The 25,929-nt window shown below is 39.4% G+C and overlaps 1 protein-coding gene across 1 annotated transcript in view; it reads right to left on the bottom strand.

The window, feature by feature from the left end:
- The window catches only part of LOC126270146 (39S ribosomal protein L16, mitochondrial), a 32,152-nt gene extending 6,689 nt beyond the window's left edge, over window positions 1–25,463 (bottom strand). The window contains exons 1-5 of the mRNA XM_049974048.1: window positions 25,260–25,463; window positions 25,079–25,150; window positions 9,326–9,483; window positions 9,100–9,231; window positions 8,915–9,025 (exon numbers count right to left, since the gene is read on the bottom strand). Coding sequence (XP_049830005.1) covers window positions 8,915–9,025; window positions 9,100–9,231; window positions 9,326–9,483; window positions 25,079–25,150; window positions 25,260–25,293 — 507 coding nt within the window. The 5' untranslated portion in view covers window positions 25,294–25,463. The remainder of the gene's footprint in view (window positions 1–8,914; window positions 9,026–9,099; window positions 9,232–9,325; window positions 9,484–25,078; window positions 25,151–25,259) is intronic.
- Window positions 25,464–25,929: the final 466 nt, after the last annotated feature.

The following is a 25,929-nucleotide window of genomic DNA, read 5'->3' as shown; positions in this document are numbered from 1 at the left end:
CTTTGACTGCTTCATCAGGTGCAGCATTTCCCTATATCCCAACATGTTCTGGAAAAAAGCAAAAAACCACCCCCTTGCCTGGTTTTGGATTTCCTGTAAGGCATCATGGATGGTCTGAAATAATTTTTTCTACTAGATACATTTGCTGTACCACTTGTTGGCCACTTAGCGTGTCAGAGCAGGTGAGAAACTTTCTGGTGTGATGCCTTCGACCTGCTCCAGTGATTACCCTACTCCATATACCTTCATGTCATGATTTGTTAACTGTCCCAGTAAGCAACCTCTTGAAAACCTATCGGGAAAAATTGCTGAACATCAGCACAGGTAGCAATATATGTATCAGGATAAAAACTAAATAAAACAAACTTTTACAAATGTAATCTGAAGTACAAGATTTCTTGCACTCTGGCCAGTTTATAATAACTTTGGGCCTCTGAAGATACCAAGCCAGCAGTTTGCTCTATCCCTGGCTTCTTATTTGATGGTCTGATACATCTGGATCCATTAAACATTCTGTAGCACATATTCTTAATGACTTGGTCACATGTGGCCAATTTCTGACCTCTCACTTAGTTTGAATGCTCCCCACACCAAATGCAGACGACTGAGGCACTGCCAATATTATCGGAGGTTATTTTTGCATAAGGAGGTGCCACCAAATTCCACACACAGACTATGAACTGGACTGGTCCGAGAGGCTCCAGTGGATAGCCTAATACACTACTGGTGGAGATCACCTAACATCTTGAGGTAGGATTCATAACAATTGCCGTAATCTTGTCCAGATCTGACAATTGCTCTATAAAACTGTAGGAGATGGGACCTGTTGGCGAATCACATTTTCTGCCGATATTTCAAAACATACAACAATTTTATGCTCTTTGTTTGTAAGTCTTTTAAGTGCAGCAGCCAAGTTAATTTCACATTACATTAGGCCCAGAAAGTGCACAAATTTCTAAAAATTTAAAATATTGTCCCCCAGCTTAAGCTCAGATTGATTAAAACTTTGACATGCATGGTTATAAATTACACAATAGTTTTCTCCAATGAGAATCTAAAACTAGTTTTATTAGCTCATTTTTCTAGCCTGCTGGTGGTCGGCCATAGTTACTTCACGATCATTGCAAGATCAGATAAAGAGCAGAAAATTGTGAGAGCAGAAAACTGTGCATCCACAAACAATGAACTTTTAACAGAGCTTCTGACTGCAGAAAGGGTGCCACTGATAGATATTGTGAAGTGTTACACTGTCTTGATGGACTGTATCCTCTTGAATAAAGTGGGATGATTTCACCTCAAATCATACAGGTCAAGGGTGAATGTGTCACATCACTATCTCAAAGTTTGCTGCAAAAAATATATTTTGAAGTTCTACATTATACCTGTCCAAAACTACGATAATTTGATTTTCTGGTGATTTGTTAAAATGCTACAGGCCTCTCAAAATGAGAGTATTAGTGAAATGTTAAAACAAAAGGGGAAAACAGAAAAATTGTAGTAAAGAAACCAAAAGTGATAGAGATTTGAATTTATTTTCAATATATACTTTGTTCCAAACTATTAAAATTTGTAAATTCTTGTGAATTTCAAAATCATGTTTTGAAAATATGAACAGTCACAGGATGTTAACTGTCTTCAGGAATGATGAAGTGGAAGGACTGCTAACTGTCAGCCATGACATTAATGCAATAAATTCTTAAACTGTCAAAATATTTGTACATAAAGATGAAATAATTTGAATTTTTTTGGTTATTTAGGAATTATTTTCTCCAAAACCTCCATCCTAAATATTCTAAAAAAATCCATAGTAAATTAGTTGGTCATTGTACATAGGAAATGTCCAATCAGAGTGGACAATACTTGACTGTACAAAATGTGAGAAATTTTTTAGGCAGATCTAGCTCTACCCTCAAGGTCAAAAAATCATGGACACTTTGTTGTTGTTGTGGTCTTCAGTCCTGAGGCTGGTTTGATGCAGCTCTCCAAGCTAATCTATCCTGTGCAAGCTCCTTCATCTCCTAGTACCTACTGCAACCTACATCCTTCTGAATCTGCTTAGTGTATTCATCTCTTGGTCTCCCTCTATGATTTTTACCCTCCACACTGCCCTCCAATGCTAAATATGTGATCCCTTGATGCCTCAGGACATGTCCTACCAACTGATCCATTCTTCTAGTCATGTTGTGCCACAAACTTCTCTTCTCCCCAGTTCTATTCAATACCTCCTCATTAGTTACGTGATATACCCTCCTAATCTTCAAAATTCTTCTGTAGCACCACATTTCGGAAGCTTCCATTCTCTTCTTGTCCAAACTATTTGTTCTCCATGTTTCACTTCCATACATGGCTACACTCCATACAAATACTTTCAGATACGACTTCCTGACACTTAAATCTATACTCGATGTTAACAAATTTCTCTTCTACAGAAACGCTTTCCTTGCCATTGCCAGTCTACATTTGATATCCTCTCTACTTCGACCATCATCAGTTATTTTGCTCCCCAAATAGCAAAACTCCTTTACTTCTTTAAGTGTCTCATTTCCTAATCTAATTCCCTCAGCCTCACCTGACTTAATTCAGCTACATTCCATTATCTTCATTTTGCTTTTGTTGATGTTCATCTTATATCCTCCTTTCAAGACACTGTCCATACCGTTCAACTGCTCTTCAAAGTCCTTTGCTGTCTCTGACAGAATTACGATGTCATCGGCAAACCTCAACATTTTTATTTCTTCTCCATGGATTTTAATACCTACTCCGAATTTTTCTTTTGTTTCCTTCATTGCTTGCTCAATATACAGATTGAATAACATCGGGGAGAGACTGTAACCCTGTCTCACTCCCTTCCCAACCACTGGTTCCCTTTCATACCCCTCGACTCTTGTAAATGCCATCTGGTTTCTGTACAAATTGTAAATAGCCTTTCGCTCCCTGTATTTTACCCCCGCCACCTTCAGAATTTGAAAGAGAAGATTCCAATCAACATTGTCAAAAGCTTCCTCTAAGTCTATAAATGGTAGAAACATAGGTTTGCCTTTCCTTAATCTTCCTTCGTAAGGTCAGTACTGCCTCACGTGTTCCAACATTTCTACGGAATCCAAATTGATCTTCCCCGAGGTCGGCTTCTACCAGTTTTTCCATTCATCTGTAAATAATTCATGTCAGTATTTTGCAGCTGTGACTTATTAAACTGATAGTTCAGTAATTTTCACACCTGTCAACACCTGCTTTCTTTGGGATTGGAATTATTATATTCTTCTCGACGTCAGAGGGTATTTCGCCTGTCTCATACATCTTGCTCACCAGATGGTAGAGTTTTGTCAGGACTGGCTCTTCCGAAGCCGTCAGTAGTTCCAATGGAATGTTGTCTACTCCCGAGGCCTTGTTTCGACTCAGGTCTTTCAGTGCTCTGTCAAACTCTTCATGCAGTATTGTATCTTGCATTTCATTTTCATCTACATCCTCTTCCATTTCCATGATATTGTCTTCAAGTACATCGCCCTTGTATAGACCCTTTATATACTTCTTCCACCTTTCTGCTTTCCCCTCTTTGCTTAGAACTGGGTTTCCATCTGAGCTCTTGATATTCATACAAGTGGCTCTCTTTTCTCCAAAGGTCTCTTTAATTTTCCTGTAGGCTGTATCTATCTTACCCCTAGCGAGATAAGCCTCTACATCCTTACATTTGTCCTCTAGCCATGCCTGGTTAGCCATTTTGCACTTCCTGTTGATCTCATTTTTGAGATGTTTGTATTTCTCTTTGCCTGCTTCATTTACTGCATTTTTATATTTTCTCCTTTCATCAATTAAATTCAATATTTCTTCAGTTACCCAAGGATTTCTACTAGTTCTCGTCTTTTTACCTACTTGATCCTCTGCTGCCTTCACTACATCATCCCTCAGAACTACCCATTCGTCTTCTACTGTATTTCTTTCCCCCATTCCTGTCAATTGTTCCCTTATGCTCTCCCTGAAACACTGTACGACCTCTGGTTTAGTCAGTTTATCCAGGTCCCATCTCCCTAAACTCTCACCTTTTTGCAATTTCTTCAGTTTTAATCTACAGTTCATAACCAATAGATTGTGATCAGAGTCCACATCTGCCCCTGGCAATGTCCTACAATTTAAAACCTGGTTCCTAAATCTCTGTCTTGTCATTATATAATCTATCTGATACCTTGTAGTATCTCCAGGATTCTTCCATGTATATAACCTTCTTTTATGATTCTTGAACCAAGTGTTAGCTATGATTAAGTTATGCTCTGTGCAAAATTCTACCAGACGGCTTCCTCTTTCATTTCTTAGCCCCAATCCATATTCACCTACTATGTTTCCTTCTCTCCCTTTTCCTACTGTCGAATTCCAGTCAACCACGACTATTAAATTTTCGTCTCCCTTCCCTACCTGAATAATTTCTTTTATCTCATCATACATTTATTCAATTTCTTCGTCATCTGCAGAGCTAGTTGGCATATAAACTTGTACTACTGTAGTAGACATGGGCTTCGTGTCTATCTTGGCCACTATAATACGTTCACTATGCTGTTTGTAGTTGCTTACCCGCACTCCTATTTTTTTTATTCATTATTAAACCTACTCCTGCATTACCCCTATTTGATTTTGTATTTATAACTCTGTATTCACCTGACCAGAAGTATTGTTCCTCCTGCCACCGAACTTCACTAATTTCCACTATATCTAACTTTAACCTATCCATTTCCATTTTAAAATTTTCTAACCTACCTGCCCGACTCAACATTCATACTCCGCAAGCCACCCAATGGTGTGTGGCGGAGGGCACTTTACATGCCCCTGGTCTCATATTACATCACTTCCCCCCAATGTTTAGCACTTAAGATGTTGAACTCATTAAGGAGATGCTATATGATTTACTGGTTATGGATAAAAATCAATTATAATTCAGCATGTGCAAAAGATTATGCCAAAGATACAGTTCCAAATGCTGTGCATTACAAAAGTCTTGCACATTCATAAAACTGTGCAGATCAAGATCTCTCACTGTAGTATGGTCTCAAGAGCAGTACACATAGCAAACAAAATAGTTTCTCTTTCTGTTTTTCCCAACCTCAGCAGTTGTAGATACTAATTGGAACAGCCTTTACTGACAGGAATATCCAATGTTTCAAATGTGCCACCGGTCTGTGGCATTTATGCCACATTGCAAAGATAGAGAGATAGAGACGGGGGGAGGGGGGGGGGGGGGGCGTGTAGGGTTAACATTAACAAAACCAACAAACTGCAGGGACAGATTCTGACTGCAAATGGAGGAAAAAAGTTCCTACAAATGTGTGTCCGAAATGCATCATTACCACAGTAGATGGCACTGATGAATGAACAGTTCTCTGACCACCTGACACCTGTTCCTTGTGTGTTGCAGGCTGTGTGAATGACACAGCATACTGCAAGCAACAAAATGGTGCAGTATTCGTGTCAGGAACAAGCCAAGATTGTGCCTGCGTACAGCCAAGCATATGAAGGTAATCGAGAGATAGCAAGGCAATACCAAAACAAGTACCCTTACAGACACTAACCACGTCATATAACATTTCAAGCCCTTTTTGAGTGTGTGCGCGACAATGGATCCTTTCAGACAGACAAACTTGCAGAGAGGCAGAGGATGGTGCACACCTCAGATTTTGAGGATCAGGTTCTACAGCATACTGAGACAAACCCTAGCACAAGCTCCAGGCAAGTGGCTCCTCAACATGGTGTACACAGTGCGACCCAAAGTACAATTACGTGTATCCTGTATGACAACTGTTATTACCCCTATTACCTGCAATCCCATGGAGGTCACACTGAACAGCTATTGTGATGTGGATGTGATTCAATTCTGTACTGTATTTCGGACAAATTGTGGTCATTGCATGCTTACTGACAGATGGCCATGACACATGGACCCACAGTGTGGGATAGCTCTGACAGTGAGCTGCTTTAAAGTTTGACTTATTATAAAGCAATTTAACTATCCTGAAGTCTTCACCTATGTTAATGCTTTATAATTACAGTTTCATTTATTAAAAATTTACCTGCAAAAAATAACAAATGGACTAGATTACTCTTAGTCTTGGATCAGTCATCGGTTGGCCACTGTGACATGAACATCAAAGTCAGTCATCAGTCATCCTTGGTGAAGTGAACGACTCACTTTTGACATAATGGACGATTATTTCCGTATGAGTAATATTAAAGATTATTTCACATCATGAAATGTTAATTTGATATTTACAAAAACTAGAGCAAAAAGATAATGAAATAATGTTTATTACTTGCAGTGCTAGAAATAATTCTGTATGATTATAACCCTTTGGACATTATTGCAGAAACTATAGTAGTAACGCCAACCACCACACTAAATTTCACTGTTACAAATAGCAACGTAGAAAGCACGATCTAACGGAGAAGAATTCCAATGGAGACAACACGACAGCTTCAGAAGAGATGAGATAAAGAGGCCTCTTCTCTAACAAGCAATGAAATAGCAAGCGAAAACTGCAGGATTTACTTCAACAGTTCATACAACATAGTCCTCCATATGCAATTTCAAGTAAGGGACAACTTACTGTGTTAGCATTTATAGATGCAGTTATATATACGTTGATCTTTTTCAATAGTTGAGATTGGGAAAACCACTTTGTGACATATGTTAACACAGACAGCGTTTTTTTTTTTTTATTCCCCCCACCCCCACTCTACCTGTTGTTTTAAATTTTCCATGAGGCTGATGTAAAGGGTATGTGATATATCCCTGGAAAACTTAAATGATAATGCACAAATGTAAAATTCTGGGAGCTGTATCGTAAGTAATTAGTTATAGTGATGCTAATCTGGAGGAATGAAAAACAAGAACAGAAGACAGTGTATGATAGAATAGTAGTAGTCCACATCGTACGCAGCACAGATGCTATGAGAATCCCTGGAGAGGAAAAAAATAAATACACTGAATGTAGACTCGAGCAACATTCTCTAAAATTTATTAACAAGTGCCACATACCTGTGATCGAATCATTCTTAATTATGTATTTGAAGCAAACTTGCCTGTTCCAGTAGACAGTAACTGAGTGGCAATTCCTTTAATAATTTACAACTATTTCCTGTTCTAATAAATTAACAGAATTAAGGCAGAGTGAAATAATGAGCAAAATTCCTGTATTGGCACATGTGTGCTTCAGTTTTCAAGCCACAATCCTATCCTTTCTCAACAGGTAAAAGCTGCGGCATATATTTAAAGTTTAAAGAATCTGTCTCCAAAGTGATTTGGAACTAATGTATTGTAAAACACATTTCATAATTTCTAGCTGTCCCATTTGAGGACACTTTAAGGGTAGCCAGTAGCAAATACACTGAGTGTATAAGGGAACTATTATATGGGACTACTGATGTTAATTATGTTGATCCACTGTGGACATAGGACAGTGGCTGGTCAAATATTTAACAATGAAATTCATCAAACAGCCACACAGTGCTTTCTTTGAAGACTTGAAAGCAACTATTATTGGAGTTGCAGTTAAGTCTTCAAAGGAAGCATTTCAGAATTCACGGCATACAGAAACGTATGACCCCTTATGCCAATATTGATTATTTTTGAGAGTTGCACTTGTGAGCTGAAGACGGCATAATGAATTGCCAAAACTGGTAGTGAAAATAAAATAACCTCTCGACTGCATGGCTGTTTGGTGAATTTCATTGACAAAAACTGATGTTAACATTTCTTGTTCACGTATATTTTTATTGGCTAAGAAGCTCTTAACAATTACATCGTTCCAAGTAGCCCAAAGAACTTCCTACACTATGGCTATGTCAATATGTAGTTGGATCGTGCATCTCCTCTGGTTTCGGACTGAAGGTCTAGCACAGCTATCAGTTAACAAGTTATGTGGGCTATTGAGAATGAAATAACTGTAAATCAATAAACAATATGTGTGAACACTTACTGCTAAACTCAGTAGTCAAATTTAGTGTTCTCACTGGTGCTCTATGCCATCAGCAGGGCAAATGTAAACATACTATGGGAAATCCACTCAGTCTCCGGTATATTAATAGCATGAGCTAAAACAGTCACTCCAAAATATTATCACATGCATGTGATATATAATTAAAATCGAAGATTCATCCAAAATGATGTATTTTCTTATTTGTGCACAAAGTTTCTAACTTTCGCACAAGACAGAAAAGAAATACCAGGTTCTAAATATTGCTGTTTCCTCATATCTTTTTATTGGGTTTTGGAGAGCGAAATGTAGTTGAATCCATTTCTTTTAGAAGAAATTACTGTATTTCGAACTGAAAGAAAATAAATAAATAAAATAAAAATTAAGTTGAGATCAACCGAGACTGGTTCAGAGCAATCAGATTTTTCAATGATGATGACATTCTCAAATGGCTCTGTGATCAAGGAGAGAATTTCTGTCACCAGGGAATGGAGCAATTGGTGGAGCGTTTTACCAACTTACAGAAACTTAATGTCTTCATTGATAGTGCTGCATCTACATCATTTGGAAGTGTAGTACAGCATTCAATAAAATTACCTGGCTTCCCATATAACGTGTAACATAATTTTTGAAATTTCTTCATACTGCCATTTCATATGTACATGGGCTGAAACAAACACTTTTCTTTCATCCAAATACATTTTGTGAATGCACCCGTTTTTAGTTTCTTTTCCCCCACAGATAACTGTGAGACACACACAACTATTCTCTGTGTAACATATGAGGTGACACAAGAGCTATTCTCAAAGCTTCTGACTCAGCCTCTGCTTCTTCACAGTTTGACACCATTACAACTGCTAATACTTTAGTAGAAGCTATCAAGTATATACCTTATTACATTAAACACAGTATAGTAACTATTCTGCTGATATTTATGTATATAAAAATGGCTAACTTACTTCTGCAAATTCACACTTTCCTCCAACTTCAACAATTACACGCCCTGCTTTTACTGGTGTCACATAATGATCTATTGGACCTTTCCCACCTCCCATTCGTTGTCCTTGACCCTGTAATGGATTAAAATGGTTAGGCATCATCCAAATGGTAAGCCTAAAAATGTGCAAAAAAATGGGAAATGTACCTTTTTTGTAACAGACTGCCATGGTGCATCAATCCTCCATATGGCAAACATTCTCGAATCATCCATCTTCCTCAGAATTCCTAGACGTATCATTTCAAAGTGACCCCATTTCAGACGGCCACCTCCTGTAGCCTAGCCACAAAATGAAGCACTGAAACAGGCTTCCACAAGTAATAAAAATCAGAAAGTAGTTTCAAATTTCAACTTATGAACTTTACACACTTACTATTATCCCATACTGTCTATGAAGAAGTTCATTATGCACAAGTTCTGGACCCCGCATAAGAAGTAGCCGTTTCATCATTTTAGGTGGTCGAACACTTGGTGGATACTGAGGAACTTTATCCATGAACCGCAACCTTGCTCTTTCAGGAAATTCAATGTCTGGAAAAAAATAAAACCTGATACTGCTCAATGTTGTTGAAAAAGTAAAACACAGAAAATTAAGATTTTTTCCTTATACAAAAATAAAAGGTAATACAGGTGTCAAGTATTTTGGCAGCGTAAGCTGGGAGATCCTGAGTACGAGGTTCAGTTTCCTAAGTTGAAATGTTTTCTTTCTTTGTGTACACTAGCACTTTACCTATATAATTATACTGTAAGTATTCTCTCTTATGTGCATCTGTTGAATGTAGGTGACTGTGATGAGTGCTTATAGCCATTAGGGGAGAAAGAGAGAAAAAGAGAGGGGGGGGGGGGGGCGAGTGGGGGATGTAGGGGCACAGAGTCTACTACTATAAAAATAGCACTAACAGGGCCACTGACTGTTTTAAATATCTGGGCTGTGAGATGAGTTATGATTATAATGGACATGTTGTTGAAAAGCTGCACAAATTTAAAGCAATACATGAAAAATAACAACATCTAACTACAAAACCTGAAAAGATACAAAAATTAAAATTTCACAAAACTGTGGCAATATCCTTACTGTTGTATGGAAATGAGAGTAGGATAAATAAAATAATAATATTAAAAAAAAAAAACCAGGCAAATGATGACGAGGGCCACTGGGCTTAACAATAGCTTTCAACTAGCTAATCATATTAACACCGACACACGAAACTTTTACTGATTACGCAATACGCAGTCAACTTCCCACAGTTTAAGTGATGATGTTTTGGTATGAGATCAAGGAGAAGCTACTTCTGTTACAAAAAACAATATAACTGACAACCTTGCAACTAAGGGTAACAATTTACTGTCTTACCAGGTGGCGTGGCTCTTGTATGAGCTCTATTTCTATAAGCTACAGGAAGAAAAGTTATTGTTAACAAGGGAACTCTTACACAACAACAACAATAATAACACATACCAAAAGAAAACTCATAGAAAATAGATATACTTGCCATCACTGTCCTTTACCAGTAAGAGATACAATTTGTGTGTTACCTTGTATTCTGCACCCACCTTATGATCTTTTAGGAAGAAGTCACATTAATAACATTTTATAACATGGGCCCCTACTATTGTCACTAGTTCAGAAACTGACAAACACCTTCATAACAGAACATAAAGCTCAATGCATTACATCAGAGCTTTTAGGAGTAGTAGGTGAAGTGGCACTTCACCAATATTTTTATAAAAGTTTATTTATCTTATCACATATGCTGGTTTTTCCTCCAAATGTATTTCCCGTTTTGTTTGGTACTGCACGTAACTCTCTTGTAGCAGCAAGTGCATGATTTTACCCAGGCAAAGTGGCTTTCCCCTTTCCCATAACTCAACCTCATGTGTGCAGCCACAATGCTTCAGTTTGCCTGTGAAAGGGACATACAGTGAAGAAGATATGGAGCTTTCACTGCTGGCTACTCAGTTCAAGACAGCAGGCTATAAAGCAGTGATGGTTGCGTGCTTGGAACATGCTTCCATCTGAAGTGCATTTAGCATTGTATGTTTCAACTATGAATCCTGCGTATAATACAGGGTGTATCTTATTACAAACACCTTTTTCACATTCGATCAAGCCTTGTATTACAAAACTTTGGACCACATTTTGATGGAAATGAATGAGAGGTTTTGTTTGCTTTACTGATACCACACAATGTCTGAAGAATAGTGCACGTTTTCCTTCTTGTGCACTTGAGAACTTCCAAACTTTCTTTGGGGTTGTATTCTCCAAGATACAACACTTAAGAAAGACGTTAGAATTGCTTAATGAGGATAGGACATTTTTCAGATACTTATATTGTTCTCCCTTGTTCTGTCCATCTCTTCTCTACAGCATCTGTGGAATAAAGCTTCTCTTGCCTGAAGCACGAAAACATACCTGAGTAACACAATTTCTGAAAAGAGACTTTCTTCTTAGAGAATATTTCATATCAGAAAAAACTTCTAGTGCAGTTAATAAAAACACAGCCATTCTGGGAAAACATCATCAACAATTTTGCAGCCTTAAAGGAGCAAAGAATTGATTTGGTGCATAAGTTCAATTATTAAGACAAGCTTGTGTAAATATAGATATATTTTCCTTTCCTGCTGTCTCTTCACCTAACTTCTCAGCCATGAGCCATCACTGCATTACATGGAAGCCTACATTAACCAAAAAACCTGGTACTGCTACCCTTAACCCTCAGTTGTTGTTCCCCGATAGCCAATGACAGTACACAACTCACTGTGAGAGATCTGCAGCATGCCCAGCCATTTTATCAATGAACTGTACCTTACAGCCAACAGGCAATCCATAACTGCATCATTCTTATTGCAGTGGAAGGTAATATGACTGCACTGTAGATGACAACATGATTTGTTGCTACTGACTGTGAACCCTCACGGTAAACAGACTGATATCAAGAAACTGAAGTCTTCAGTAGGTTTGCGAAACAAGCCTTTGGCATTTTATAATAAATGGTTCAAATGGCTCTAAGCACTATGGGACTTTATATCGGAGGTCATCAGTCCCCTAGACTTAGCTTCTTAAACCTAACTAACCTAAGGACATCACACACATCCATGCCTGAGGCAGGATTTGAAACTGTGACTGCAACAGCAGCATGGTTCAAGACTGAAGCGCCTACAACACTCGGCCACAGAGGCCGGCAAGTTACAATACCTGCCAAGGATGATGATGTAGTGCCCACATCATAAAAAGAAATCTGTTTTCACACTCCCGAGCAAAGGAAACTGCATTTCCCAGGTCAATAGCAAAGATTCACTGCTAATTTCAGGAGGCTGAGCTATAAGTCAAATATGTCACTGTGAAGAAGATGCTCTGTGATGAACAATGTCTCTACTGAACAGCATGTCAATCTCAACTTGAAAAACATAATATTTTCCATTGAACTATTATTTTCCTCAGTGAACTATTCTACATCTACATGGTTACTCTGCAATTCCCACTTAAGTGCCTGGCAGAGGGTTCATCGAACCATTTTCATACTTCTCTACCATTCCACTCTTGGATAGCGCAAGGGAAAAAGGAACACCTAAATCTTTCCATTCAAGCTCTGATTTCTCTTATTTTATTATGATTATCATTTCTCCCTACGTAGGTGGGTGTCAACAAAATATTTGCGCATTCAGAAGAGAAAGTTGGTGATTGAAATTTTGGAAATAGATCTCGCCGCAAAGAAAACCGCCTTTGTTTCAGTGACTTGTCACCCCAACTGGCATAACATATCAGTGACACTCTCACCCCTATTGCGTGATAACATGAAACGAGCTGCCCTTCTTTGCACTTTCTCCATGTCCTCCGTAAATCCTACCTGGTAAGGACCCCATGCCGCACAGCAATATTCCAGCAGAGGACGGACAAGTGTAATGTAGGCTGTCTTTTTAGTGGGTTTGTCGCATCTTCTAAGTGTTCTGCCAACAAAGCGCAGTCTTTGTTTCGCTTTCCCCACAATATTATCTATGTGGTCTTTCCAATTTAAGTTGCTCATAATTGTAATTCCTAAGTATTTAGTCAAATTAACAGCCATTATATTTGTGCATTTTATCATATATCCAAAATTTATTGGATTTCTTTACTACCCACATGGATGACCTCATACTTTTCTTTGTTTAGTGTTAATTGCCACTTTTCGCACTATACAGAAATTCTCTCTAGATCATCTTGTAACTGGAATTGATCGTCTGATGATTTTACTAGACGGTAAATTACAGGGTCATCTGCTCAGATTATCACCTAGATCATTTATATAAATCAGGAACAGCAGAGGGCCTATGAAACCTTATGGACCACCAGATATGACTTCTGTTCTACTCGATGATTTACTATCTATCACTACGAACTGTGACCTCTCTGAGAGAAAATCACGAACCCAGTCACGCAACTGAGACAATACTCCATATGCACGCAATTTGATTAACAGTCGCATTTGAGGAACAGTATCAAAAGCCTTCTGGAAATCTAGGAATATGGAATCGATCTGAGATCCTTTGTCAACAGCACTCATTACTTCATGGGAATCAAGAGTTAGCTGTGTTGCACAGGAACAATATTTTTTGAATCAGTGTTGGTTATGTATCAATAAGTCATTTTCTTCAAGGTGATTCCCAATGTTCGAGTACAGTATATGCTCCAAAATCCTACTGCAAATTGAGGTCAGTGATATGGGCCTGTAATTCAATGTGTTAGTCCTATTTCCTTTCTTGAATATTGGTGTCACCTGTGCTACTTTCCAGTCTTTAGGAACAGACCTTTCGTCAAGTGAGTGGTTGTATATGACTGCTAAGAAAAGCACTACTGTGTCTGCATACCCTGAGAGGAACCTGATTGGTATACCATCTGGACCCGAAGACTTGCCTTTCTTAAGTGATTTGAGTTGTTTTGCATTATCTAAGATACCTACTTTTATGTCACTCATGGTAACAGTTATTCTAGTTTCGAATTCTGGAATATTTACTTCGTCTTCTTTAGTGAAGGAATTGCGAAAAACTGTATTTAGTAACTCCGCTTTAGTGGCACCATCGTCAGTAACATTTCCATAGCTATTTGTTCCATGCATGCACACAGTGTGCAAGAAATCTATTCTGACTCCAAATATATCCTCAAATCATCACAGTAGCAGTGCTTCTGGACAGTGTGGAGTTGGATATCTTTTTGTAGGCTACGAATTCTTCACAGAATGGTTTGTTGACTTTGTACTGCCCAATATACATAAACTATATGGAATATATAATCACCTCAGCAAGACAACTATATCCTGTGGCAATAATCAGTAACATCAGGCTCCAATAAACACTTCAGCAATAGCGTGCAAAAGAGAACAAAATTGTTCTTTTCAGCTGGCCGCCTCTTTCATTAAAAAACAGGCGCTCACAAAAAGAAGTGTGTGAGAAAACCAGTCTGAGCCTGGAACAAGAAGCAGAGGTAACCATCAGAACATTGATAAAGCTTCTTCAGAGAACTGGCACAAAATAAGCAATTTACTGGACACTTTACAGATTCCCATTTTCACAGTATGCAAATGGCCCTTGATACCTAAGGCTTCTGAAGAAAATCTGAAGCATGAAGAATCTAAATACTGTATCTTTTCCATTTTGTTTATCTTTTACTTTCTATAGACCAAACATAAAATACCCGAAAGCACATAAAATGTGATTTTATCAAGCAGTTCCTTTGGGCAGCTCTGTTCCCCATACCGCTGTGAAACCAAGACACTGCACTGGCATCTCGAACTTAACTTGCTAATATTATGTACCTTACTCCACATTATACTGTAACTTTAATTGCCTTTTCCAGGTCTGTATCTCAGAGATCGAACACTGCAGTGTGTAGATTAATAACTACTGCCAGTCACACATTGTGACTGGTAGCGGTTATTACTCTACGCTCTATAATGGAACAGTCACTGAGTTCAACTGCATCCATTATGTATAAAATACATTCAAACACTGCAGACCCCCTCCCTCACCCCAGGGAGTATCCTTCAAGCTGAACGTCCAGATAGTGGAAATTGTTCAGTCACATGCACAATCATAAGCATTATTTATTTTTACTGTGCTGTAATGTGATTGACATATGTAACAGGATTGGCACCTCAAACTTCAGCTCTCAGACATGCATTATTGTACAGCAATCAAAATAAAGGTTGCATATTGATGAAACTTTAATACTGAATGTGGTGACCTAGAAGTTCATTACGATATCAATACAATTATTTGTTTATAATGTAATTCTAGTGAGAACAGCAAATGAGGGGGCAGGATGTGCAGTCTATGGCCACCATGCCACATGTAAATATTAGAGTATTGGCACTGTGTTGCTTCAGGATAGTCTGGACAACAATAACGTGCAATCAGAACTCCGTATAAGTCACTCTGATAAAGCATGGAATGAGACATCTGGACATTGCAGCGAATGTCACTGTGAGTCAAACATCTACATCTACATGACTACTCTGCAATTCACATTTAAGTGCTTGGCAGAGGGTTCATCGAACCACAATCATACTATCTCTCTACTATTCCACTCCCGAACAGCGAGCGGGAAAAACGAACACCTAAACCTTTCTGTTCGAGCTCTGATTTCTCTTATTTTATTTTGATGATCATTCCTTCCTATGTAGGTTGGGCTCAACAAAATAGTTTCGCATTCGGAAGAGAAAGTTGGTGACTGAAATTTCGTAAAAAGCTCTCGCCGCGACGAAAAACGTCTATGCTGTAATGACTTCCATCCCAACTCGTGTATCATATCTGCCACACTCTCTCCCCTATAACGCGATAATACAAAACGAGCTGCCCTTCTTTGCACCCTCTCGATGTCCTCCGTCAATCCCACCTGGTAAGGATCCCACACCGCGCAGCAATATTCTAACAGAGGACGAACGAGTGTAGTGTAAGCTGTCTCTTTAGTGGACTTGTTGCATCTTCTAAGTGTCCTGCCAATGAAACGCAACCTTTGGCTCGCCTTCCCGACAATATTATCTATGTGGTCCTTCCAACTGAAGTTGTTCGTAATTTTAACACCCAGGTACTTAGTTGAATTGACAGCCTTGAGAATTGTACTATTTATCGAGTAATCGAATTCCAACGGATTTCTTTTGGAACTCATGTGGATCATCTCACACTTTTCGTTATTTAGCGTCAACTGCCACCTGACACACCATACAGCAATCTTTTCTAAATCGCTTTGCAGCTGATACTGGTCTTCGGATGACCTTACTAGACGGTAAATTACAGCATCATCTGCGAACAACCTAAGAGAACTGCTCAGATTGTCACCCAGGTCATTTATATAGATCAGGAACAGTAGAGGTCCCAGGACGCTTCCCTGGGGAACACCTGATATCACTTCAGTTTTACTCGATGATTTGCCGTCTATTACTACGAACTGCGACCTTCCTGACAGGAAATCACGAATCCAGTCGCACAACTGAGACGATACCCCATAGCTCCGCAGCTTGATTAGAAGTCGCTTGTGAGGAACGGTGTCAAAAGCTTTCCGGAAATCTAGAAATACGGAATCAACTTGAGATCCCCTGTCGATAGCGGCCATTACTTCGTGCGAATAAAGAGCTAGCTGCATTGCACAAGAGCGATGTTTTCTGAAGCCATGCTGATTACGTGTCAATAAATCGTTCCCTTCGAGGTGATTCATAATGTTTGAATACAGTATATGCTCCAAAACCCTACTGCAAACCGACGTCAATGATATAGGTCTGTAGTTAAATGGATTACTCCTACTACCCTTCTTGAACACTGGTGCGACCTGCGCAATTTTCCAATCTGTAGGTACAGATCTATCGGTGAGCGAGCGGTTGTATATGAGTGGTAAGTAGGGAGCTATAGTATCAGCGTAATCTGAAAGGAACCTAATCGGTATACAATCTGGACATGAAGACTTGCCCGTATCAAGCGATTTGAGTTGCTTCGCAACCCCTAAGGTATCTACTTCTAAGAAACTCATGCTAGCAGATGTTCGTGTTTCAAATTCTGGAATATTCCATTCGTCTTCCCTGGTGAAGGAATTTCGGAAAACTGCGTTCAATAACTCCGCTTTAGCGGCACAGTCGTCGATAACAGTACCATCGGCACTGCGCAGCGAAGGTATTGACTGCGTCTTGCCGCTTGTGTACTTTACATACGACCAGAATTTCTTCGGATTTTCTACCAAATTTCGAGACAATGTTTCGTTGTGGAACCTATTAAAGGCATCTCGCATCGAAGTACGTGCCAAATTTTGCGCGTCTGTAAATTTTAGCCCATCTTCAGGATTTCGCGTTCTTCTGAACTTCGCATGCTTTTTCCGTTGCCTCTGCAACAGCGTTCGGACCTTTTTTGTGTACCACGGGGGATCCGTTCCATCTCTTACCAATTTATGAGGTATGAATATCTCCATTGCTGTTGCTACTATATCTTTGAATTTGAGCCACATCTCGTCTACATTCGCATAGTCAGTTCGGAAGGAATGGAAATTGTCTTTTAGGAAGGCTTCTAGTGGCACTTTATCCGCTTTTTTAAATAAAATTATTTTGCGTTTGTTTCTGATGGATTTGGAAGAAATGGTATTGAGCCTAGCTACAATGACCTTGTGATCACTAATCCCTGTATCAGTCATGATGCTCTCTATCAGCTCTGGATTGTTTGTGGCCAAGAGGTCAAGTGTGTTTTTGCAACCATTTACAATTCGCGTGGGTTCGTGGACTAACTGCTCTAAATAATTTTCGGAGAATGCATTTAGGACAATCTCGGAAGACGTTTTCTGCCTACCACCGGTTTTGAACAAGTATTTTTGCCAACATACCGAGGGTAGGTTGAAGTCCCCACCAACTATAACCGTATGAGTGAGGTATTTATTTGTTACGAGACTCAAACTTTCAACTGTTCCGCAACTGTATCATCGGAGTCTGGGGGTCGGTAGAAGGAGCCAATTATTAACTTAATTCGGCTGTTAAGTATAACCTACACCCACACCAATTCGCACGGAGTATCTACTTCGACTTCACTACAAGATAAACCACTACTGACAGACACAAACACTCCACCACCAATTCTGCCTAATTTATCTTTCCTGAACACCGTCTGAGACTTCGTAAAAATTTCTGCAGAACTTATTTCAGGCTTTAGCCAGCTTTCTGTACCTATAACGATATCAGCTTCTGTGCTTTCTATTAGCGCTTGAAGCTCAGGGACTTTTCCAGCGCAACTACAACAGTTTAGAACTATAATTCCGACTGTTCCTTGATCCAAGCACGTCCTGTAATTGCCAAGCACCCTTCGACATTGCAGCCCATCCCGCACTTTCCCGAGGCCTTCTAACCTAAAAAACCGCCCAGTCCACGCCACACAGCCTCCGCTACCCGTGTAGCCGCCAGCTGAGTGTAGTGAACTCCTGACCTATTCAGCGGAACCCGAAACCCCACCACCCTATGGCGCAAGTCAAGGAATCTGCAGCCAATACGGTCGCAAAACCGTCTGAGCCTCTGATTCAGACCCTCCACCCGGCTCTGCACCAAAGGTCCGCAGTCGGTTCTGTCAACGATGCTGCAGATGGTGAGCTCTGCCTTCATCTCGTAAGCAAGACCGGCAGCCTTCACCAAATCAGATAGCCGCTGGAATCCAGAGAGAATTTCCTCAGATCCAAAGCGACACACGTCATTAGTGCCGACATGTGCCACCACCTGCAGCTGGCTGCACCCTGTGCTCTTCATGGCATCCGGAAGGACCCTTTCCACATCAGGAATGACTCCTCCCGGAATGCACACGGAGTGCACACTGGATTTCTTCCCCTCCTTAGCCGCCATATCCCTAAGGGGCCCCATTACGCGCCTAACATTGGAGCTCCCAACTACCAATAAGCCCACCCTCTGCGATTGCCCGGACCTTGAAGGCTGAGAATGATCCTCTGAAACAGGGCAGGCGGCTGCATCTGGCTCAGCCAGAGACAGTGCCTGAAACCGGTTTGTCAGACGCACCGGGGAGGCTTTCTGATCAGCCTCCGGGGACGCCTTTCGCTGCCTGCCACGCCTTGGAACGACCTCCCAATCAACCACAGGCGAGGGCTCAGCCCCACTGCGGGCAGCAACCGGGGCAACCACAGCGGCAGACCGATCTGGGGACAGACGGGATGAGGTTGACATCCCCGTGATACCCGAGTCCGGCTCCCCACAGTGGTGCCCATTGGCAACAGCCTCAAGCTGAGCGACCGAAGTCAGCGCCGATTGCAGCTGTGAGCGAAGGGATGCCAAGTCAGCCCTCATCCGAACACAGCAATCGCAGTCCCTGTCCATTCTAATTGATGTTTAACAACAGTTACTGAAACACGAGTCCGTGCCTAGATAACGCAAGCGGAACACACAAAGAATGTATCAACTAACCTGTACAAATGCCTAACGACTGCGCTACAATCTGCTGAATTTACGATTACAGTAACTAAAACTAAATTGCACCTCCTATACGAAACTCACACGCAATTTAAATAAGAATCTACGAAGTAAACACTAAAGCGCGATGCTACAACTGTCAAATGCAAGTACCCAAAAACACGCAAAGAAATTAATTAAACTATCTAACAAATAAGTAAGCTAGGGTTATACGACTTGCTGCAGCAGCTGCTTATCCAACGGCGGCAGGGAGTCAAAGTGATGTTTCTTGAATTTGGAACAAGTTTCTAGCAACAGGATTCGTTGAGGATCATCAAATAAATAGCCAAGGAGAAATAAAACAGGTTTGCAGGACCAATACCTGTGTATAATAGCAGCAAACAATACTACACATCCATGGCAACAGTTCCAAGTAGCCACAGGAGTGCAGGTGTCAACAGAAAGTATACAAAGTAGGCTTCATCAGCAGGGATTACATGCCAAGAGACCTCTCAAGGCTCCTGCTCTAACTTGGCTCACATGAGCAAGAAACCACTTTTTTTGGACCAGGCAACAATGGGACAACACTCTTCCTGATGAGACCCCACATTAATACTGGTATTTGTGTGTGGAGGCAATGAGGACAATGATTACACCCGAAATGTATCACAGACCGTGTCACCCTTATCAAGGTGCATGTTTTAGGGTGGAATCATGTATGGCTGCAGGACACCTCTTGTGCCAATACATAGGAGGATGACTGCTGTGAAACATCAAGATGACATCCTTGTATGCAATGAGGCTCCATTTGCTGAACATACTCGAGTAGAAATCACACTGATAGACTACAATGCACACCCCCATCGTCACAATATTGTGAGCACCTTCATAGTGGAGCAAAGAATCAGTAAATGGAGTGGCTTACATATCAACCAGTCAAATGGAATTGCTTCAGATATCAATTGCACTGAGAATGCATGGCCCATACTAAGACAAGCAACTGTCATTTGTCCTGTTCCACCAGAGACCTTACAGGGCATAAAAGGGGCTGCTGTGAGTGAATGGGACAATATCCAACAGGTTTATACTTACCTGGGCAACCTGGTAATGAGTATGCCCAACAACATTCAAAAAGAGTCTACAATTATAAGGAAGGTCAATTGGTTCATAAACAGTGTGATATACAACATGACAGTGAGAAAACTGTAGTACTTTCAGTAGAATCATTTGTACGGCTTCAGTTTGTTTGTTTGCATTTATCAACTGGAATTATGTTTATCTTCTTTATTTTTGTTTTCTTTCAGCTACAGCTGACAGAACAAAATTAGTTTTGTTTTCTATCATGTCTAATGCTGACTGTAAAGCAATATGGAATACTTATTCTAACCCACCGTAGTAGCAGCATGTGGAACTTAATAATTAAAACAGTTGGTACGGTGTTTGGTATCCCGTTATCTCCCTTTGTACTCCACAAATCTCTATACAGAGCATACATAGTGAGCCAGTGTCCAGGGAAATGAGAAGGAAACTGAAACTGTTCTATGGACTGGCAATCCACAAGTCATGTAGACAAACATTTATGGAGTAGTACCACCCAAGCTCTATTATGTAGATCACGTGTGAAAGAAATGAAGCTGAAATTAAAGTTCTGTAAACCTGTGCCGATTCAGGTCGCAGATACATTATGAGGCAGTAATGTACACATCGGCAACGGTAGACCTTTAGGGAATATTGTGCACAAGTTAGGTATAATACTGCCCTCATGATTAGAATAAATGTTTAGATATTAGAGTCAATTAGCAATTAGAGCTAAGCAATGCTAGTCATGTGTGACCTTACACAGACAAAGAGCAAGTTTTTCAGATGTGAGGTAGCAGTTGCCTTAATCTATCAGTAATAATTATTAGCATTCAACTGCCTTAATAGTTACTTGATATAATTCAACTACTCATTTCAATCAACAATGCTCTCATCAAGGAAATAATTATTGCTGACAACCTCAGTGTGTGCTGCTTTGCTAAAGAGTTACATCGATTTTGTATAGCAGGGGTAATGCTTTCATGTTAGATAGTATTAGTGCCGTGTGTTTCTTATGGTCCAAAAATGATGCAGAAGCTTACTAGTCATTTGTCACTGATTACCTTGGAGGACGATATGATGTACACAGCCAAGTTTCTGTAGGCTTTTGGCTTGACTGTGGTATAGATGGAGTTGACCAAAGATTCTGCTGATGGACCAGGAACCTTTATATATATCGTGGTCCATACATAGAGAGATCAGACTGAGAAATTTAGGTTGGCCACCCAAGAGATTGTTTTAATTACTTATTACTATTATTATTGTTCTTTCATTTCCTTCTGTGCACATGAGACTGGGGTGAGTGCTTTATATGTTTTAGATTGATATCCATATTGTAAAGAAGTGTCACCTGAATTTGCTAAATGCACGAGAAAATTTAGGGGGGGGGGGGGGGGGCGGGGGGGTAGTGGTGGAAATGGAAATAATAAGTCACAGTTCGGGAAAAGGAAAGCATGGACCTCATGCAGGTTTGCAGGTATGGAGAGCTGTTATATTGGGTGCGGGGATTTCAGATGATGTTTTTAGGGTGCTTCAGAACAGAAATAAAAGGGTTTTAGTGGCTTTGATTGAGGAATACATCGAGGAGAGAACTACTATAGTTTCAGATGGTTTTTCGTCATATAAGGGTTTGGCAAACGGGGACATGACAATCTTGTGGTCAATCACAGTACTGTGTTTAAAGATTACAGTACTGGGGCGTGTTACAACGCAATAGAAGGGTTTTGGGGCCTTATTAAATCAGTTATATAGAAGGGGAAAAGGTGCTCTTCCACCCTGCAGTCATCCTCAACAAATACTGCTGTTGAAAGATTGTCCTTTAGAATTCTTCTGCAATTCGTTGTTTCCTGTGGGCAGTGAGGAAAATGGATAGGCCGAGGGTTGTGAGCTGAGTAGGTTGCGTCGGGGCAGCAATGGTTTGTGGGGGATGGGACATGTTTTGGTGGCAGTTGGAGTAGGTTGAGGAGTTATTTAGTTTTGTTTCCTAATGGCTAAGCTTTTTTGTTTTTAAGGTTTGAATGCAGTTAATTTTTGTATTGTGTATTGGGTATTGTGTTTAGCAATGCAGTGGTACTACCAGATACTGTGACAGTGCACTGCACTTAAGGGGACCACATCATGCTTCAGGTTGGGGAAAAAAAAAGTTGATTTTCGGTTTTCATCAATTTCAACAGATTAAGGTTTTATTATAAGTACTCTGAAAAGGATTTTGCTGAAAAAAATTTTTCCGAGCATTTTCCTACCACACGTGTTTATGTGCCATGCCCACTTTTCTGCATGTATTTTAGATCTTTATATCCCCTACATTGCACGTTTGGTTGTTGTTTCTTTTTTTTTTTTTTCTTTCTTTTAACTCTCGAGTTTATTGGATATCCTTGGAATGCAACGGTCGGTATTCTTTTGTTTCTGTTGTTTGTAAACAACACGCTTTCAAACAGGCGGTTAGTTTTGTTCAAGTGTGATTGCGAGTAGTTGTTATACTTATGTTTGCAGTGCTTGTTTATATGAGTTTGGTTGTGTTGAATGTTTCAACAGCATAATTTGGAACCACCTTCCTGAAACTGTATTTGTAGGCATGCATACAATGAAACTAGTTCATGATGCTGTTATTACATTCAGTTGTGGTAATATTGGAAAATGTTGGGTACTGAAAAAGCTAGAATAAATCCAGGTGAAAATATGATCACTGGGCTGCAACATTGCGATACAATGAGGATAGCCGATGCAGACAGGTATGCATCTAATATGGCCAAGAAAGCAAGACAAACATCCAGGAAGGTGAAAAAGAAGCTGGAGGACCTGCTAGAGGCCAAAGAAGGGCCATCATATGCATTTTTAATTAACTGTAAGTAATAAATTTCAAAAGTTTTTTCTTTAAAGTCAATTTCCCACAAACTAAAATTTTCAATACATATTCCTCATTATATCAGAAACTATAATAGATAAATGAATGGAATTTTCAGATTTTCTGCATAACACCGAAAGCCATTTCTGGTACTACATTCAATAATATTCCCCATTAGGAAGATCACAAAAAAAAATTTCTGAAGAAAAAACTTAATATGTTTTTCTTAATACATTTAAAAAAGTATTTCTTAAAAATTATACAATGGATAAAGTAGATTTTAGTACAGTTCACTCTATTAGCATCATGTAACATACAGTAAAAATATTAAGGTCCTGCATCAAATAGTTGTTTCAGAAATGGGTTAAATACTTGCCTAAATTAACATGGGTTAGATGGGCAGGGTGTGGTCCCCTTAAGCTTAGAGAATGCATATTTTCATCATGACAAACAAAAGAGGGCAGCCCTTTATTAAAAGTGAATTACAGAAACTACTCAGAAAGGGATGCAGCTTTAAATCAATTTAATTTGAATGGAAATAACTTAAATACCACCCCTCACTATTATGTTGAGTACATTGTGATAGTTATGTCTGTCCACTGCTTTTCACTGATGTCCTCTGTTAGTTCAAAGCATGTTTCTTCTCTCAAGCATGAGATTTAACCCTAAATACATAGAAAGAAATCCTCAAGCTCATGATATAGATAGGTCTGACTCTGAACTTTACACTTCAGAAGAATAAGTGTGTTAATACCACTCTGAAAGGTGGCACTGTTAAATTTAGTAATCGTGTTCAATGTCCATTTGATCCACATGTTGCCACAGAAACTAAGATGTTTTTCTTCTACTGCATTCATTCAAATTATGTTCATTTACAAACTGAAAGAAGTTTCCTTCACACTGTTAGTTTTGGTCTGGGTATTAATAAAGAGAAATGAATGACTTTATTAAAGCATAATATCTTGTTCCATTTAAATGCATGTACTAGAGCAAGACATCAGATTTGGATTATCCCTTGCAGCTCAAACTTATGGTACCTTTGAAAAGGAAATGCAGGGAAAATTCCTATTTCATCCTTCTTTAATCCAATAATGACTAGTCATCAACAAGCCTTTAATACCTAATTGCGTTTCCAAAGTAACAGCTTAAGTTAAGATTACATTAGATGAAAGTGTGTATATGCCATCAAATAAGCATTGATTGAATAATTACTGAGCAGTGTAGGCCTACATCGTTCCTTGCCTTCTTCAAAGTGTAATACAATAAACATATTTCTTGCCTCCCTCAACTGTTCTCTCATTTGTCCTAGACCCAAACAAATCTCATGGAAAATACATCGCGGCACCGTACATATTCAGTGGCAAGAGCTTTCAAGGTCTTCATACGGCAACAGAACATGTAACAGCTTTCCGTTTCTCATGAAAGCATAAAATGACATTTACCAGTTCACTCACAGCAGTCCCTTACAAAAATGAAAAGCTAAAGGGTCCTCTCAATAACAAGAATAAAAGCGTAATTAAAATCTGTGAACAGGAGGAAGGAATGACTTACAGTTGAACATCCGTTATTAACAAAACAACAGAGAAGTTCTTTCTCGCAAGAAAGTAATTTTTACTACATAGTTGTTTTGCACTTTATATCGTTTTTTGTAAATCTCACACACACTAACAGTTCGAGCAAAATAATAGGATGACACATACGAAAGAAAAACTTAATTAGGGGTTGAGTGTACTATGAACAACATTCTCTTAACAACTTTAAAATGTCTCTGGCACATACAGCAACAGAGAAACAAAATCACTATCCTGCTTACCATCGTATTTTGGAGGTGGAGGAAAATGTTTCATGCCTGCTGTCTGTTCGGCGCACATCTTTGAAAATGAGCCTGTTAAACAAAGGAAATTATTAAAACTGTTATATTCATTTACGTTACCCATGTAATAAATACAAGTTACACCCAATAATGCATGTTACAGTAAAAAAAATGCACATACTATTTAAAATTTTAACCAAGTTCGATCGCATCATTTTGCTTCTTCTATCGTTCACAGAACATTAAATGTTATTTTAATTAACTGTTACATTAACCAACACACAACTCTCTCAGCCGCTACAACAACAACATAGCTCAAAACAAAACAGTCAACAGTGCTTAAACCCCAGAGCAGCCAACATACAAACGATAATAGGTGCAAAAATTTCACGCATATCGAACGGAACGAAGCGTCATATATTCACTGGTAGGAAGTTGCAACACTGACATTGGTGAGGGGATGATAATGTTTGAGTCATGGAGGTATTCTTACCTCCATGGTTTGAGTGCTGTTGTCTGCTAACTTGTACATCAAAATTTACGCTCCGCAAACCAAGTTTTTTTTTTCCTTTATTATATTTCGATTCCCCCCAGAGGGGTGCGGGCTGGCAGCAGCGCAATAAACCGCTCTGCAGCCTACAGTTAAAGTTTTAAAAAATAATGAGGAGGTATAACAATAAAAAGAGTTGATAAAACGGGTACTGTTTAAAACTGGTGCATGGCGAAAAAGTTGTGAAGAAAAAAAAAAAACAAGGGGATCAGTGGTGCTGATTAAAAACACTTAGGAAATAGACAGGGAGGATTAAAAAAAAGCGACAGTCTGGTTTTTGTTCGCAATACTTCAAAAAGGG

The sequence above is a fragment of the Schistocerca gregaria genome, chromosome 1 (genome assembly GCF_023897955.1).
Source record: "Schistocerca gregaria isolate iqSchGreg1 chromosome 1, iqSchGreg1.2, whole genome shotgun sequence".
Lineage (NCBI taxonomy): Eukaryota > Metazoa > Arthropoda > Insecta > Orthoptera > Acrididae > Schistocerca > Schistocerca gregaria.
Note: the sequence above shows the minus strand (reverse complement) of the source record. Positions and strands in the feature narration are given on the sequence as shown.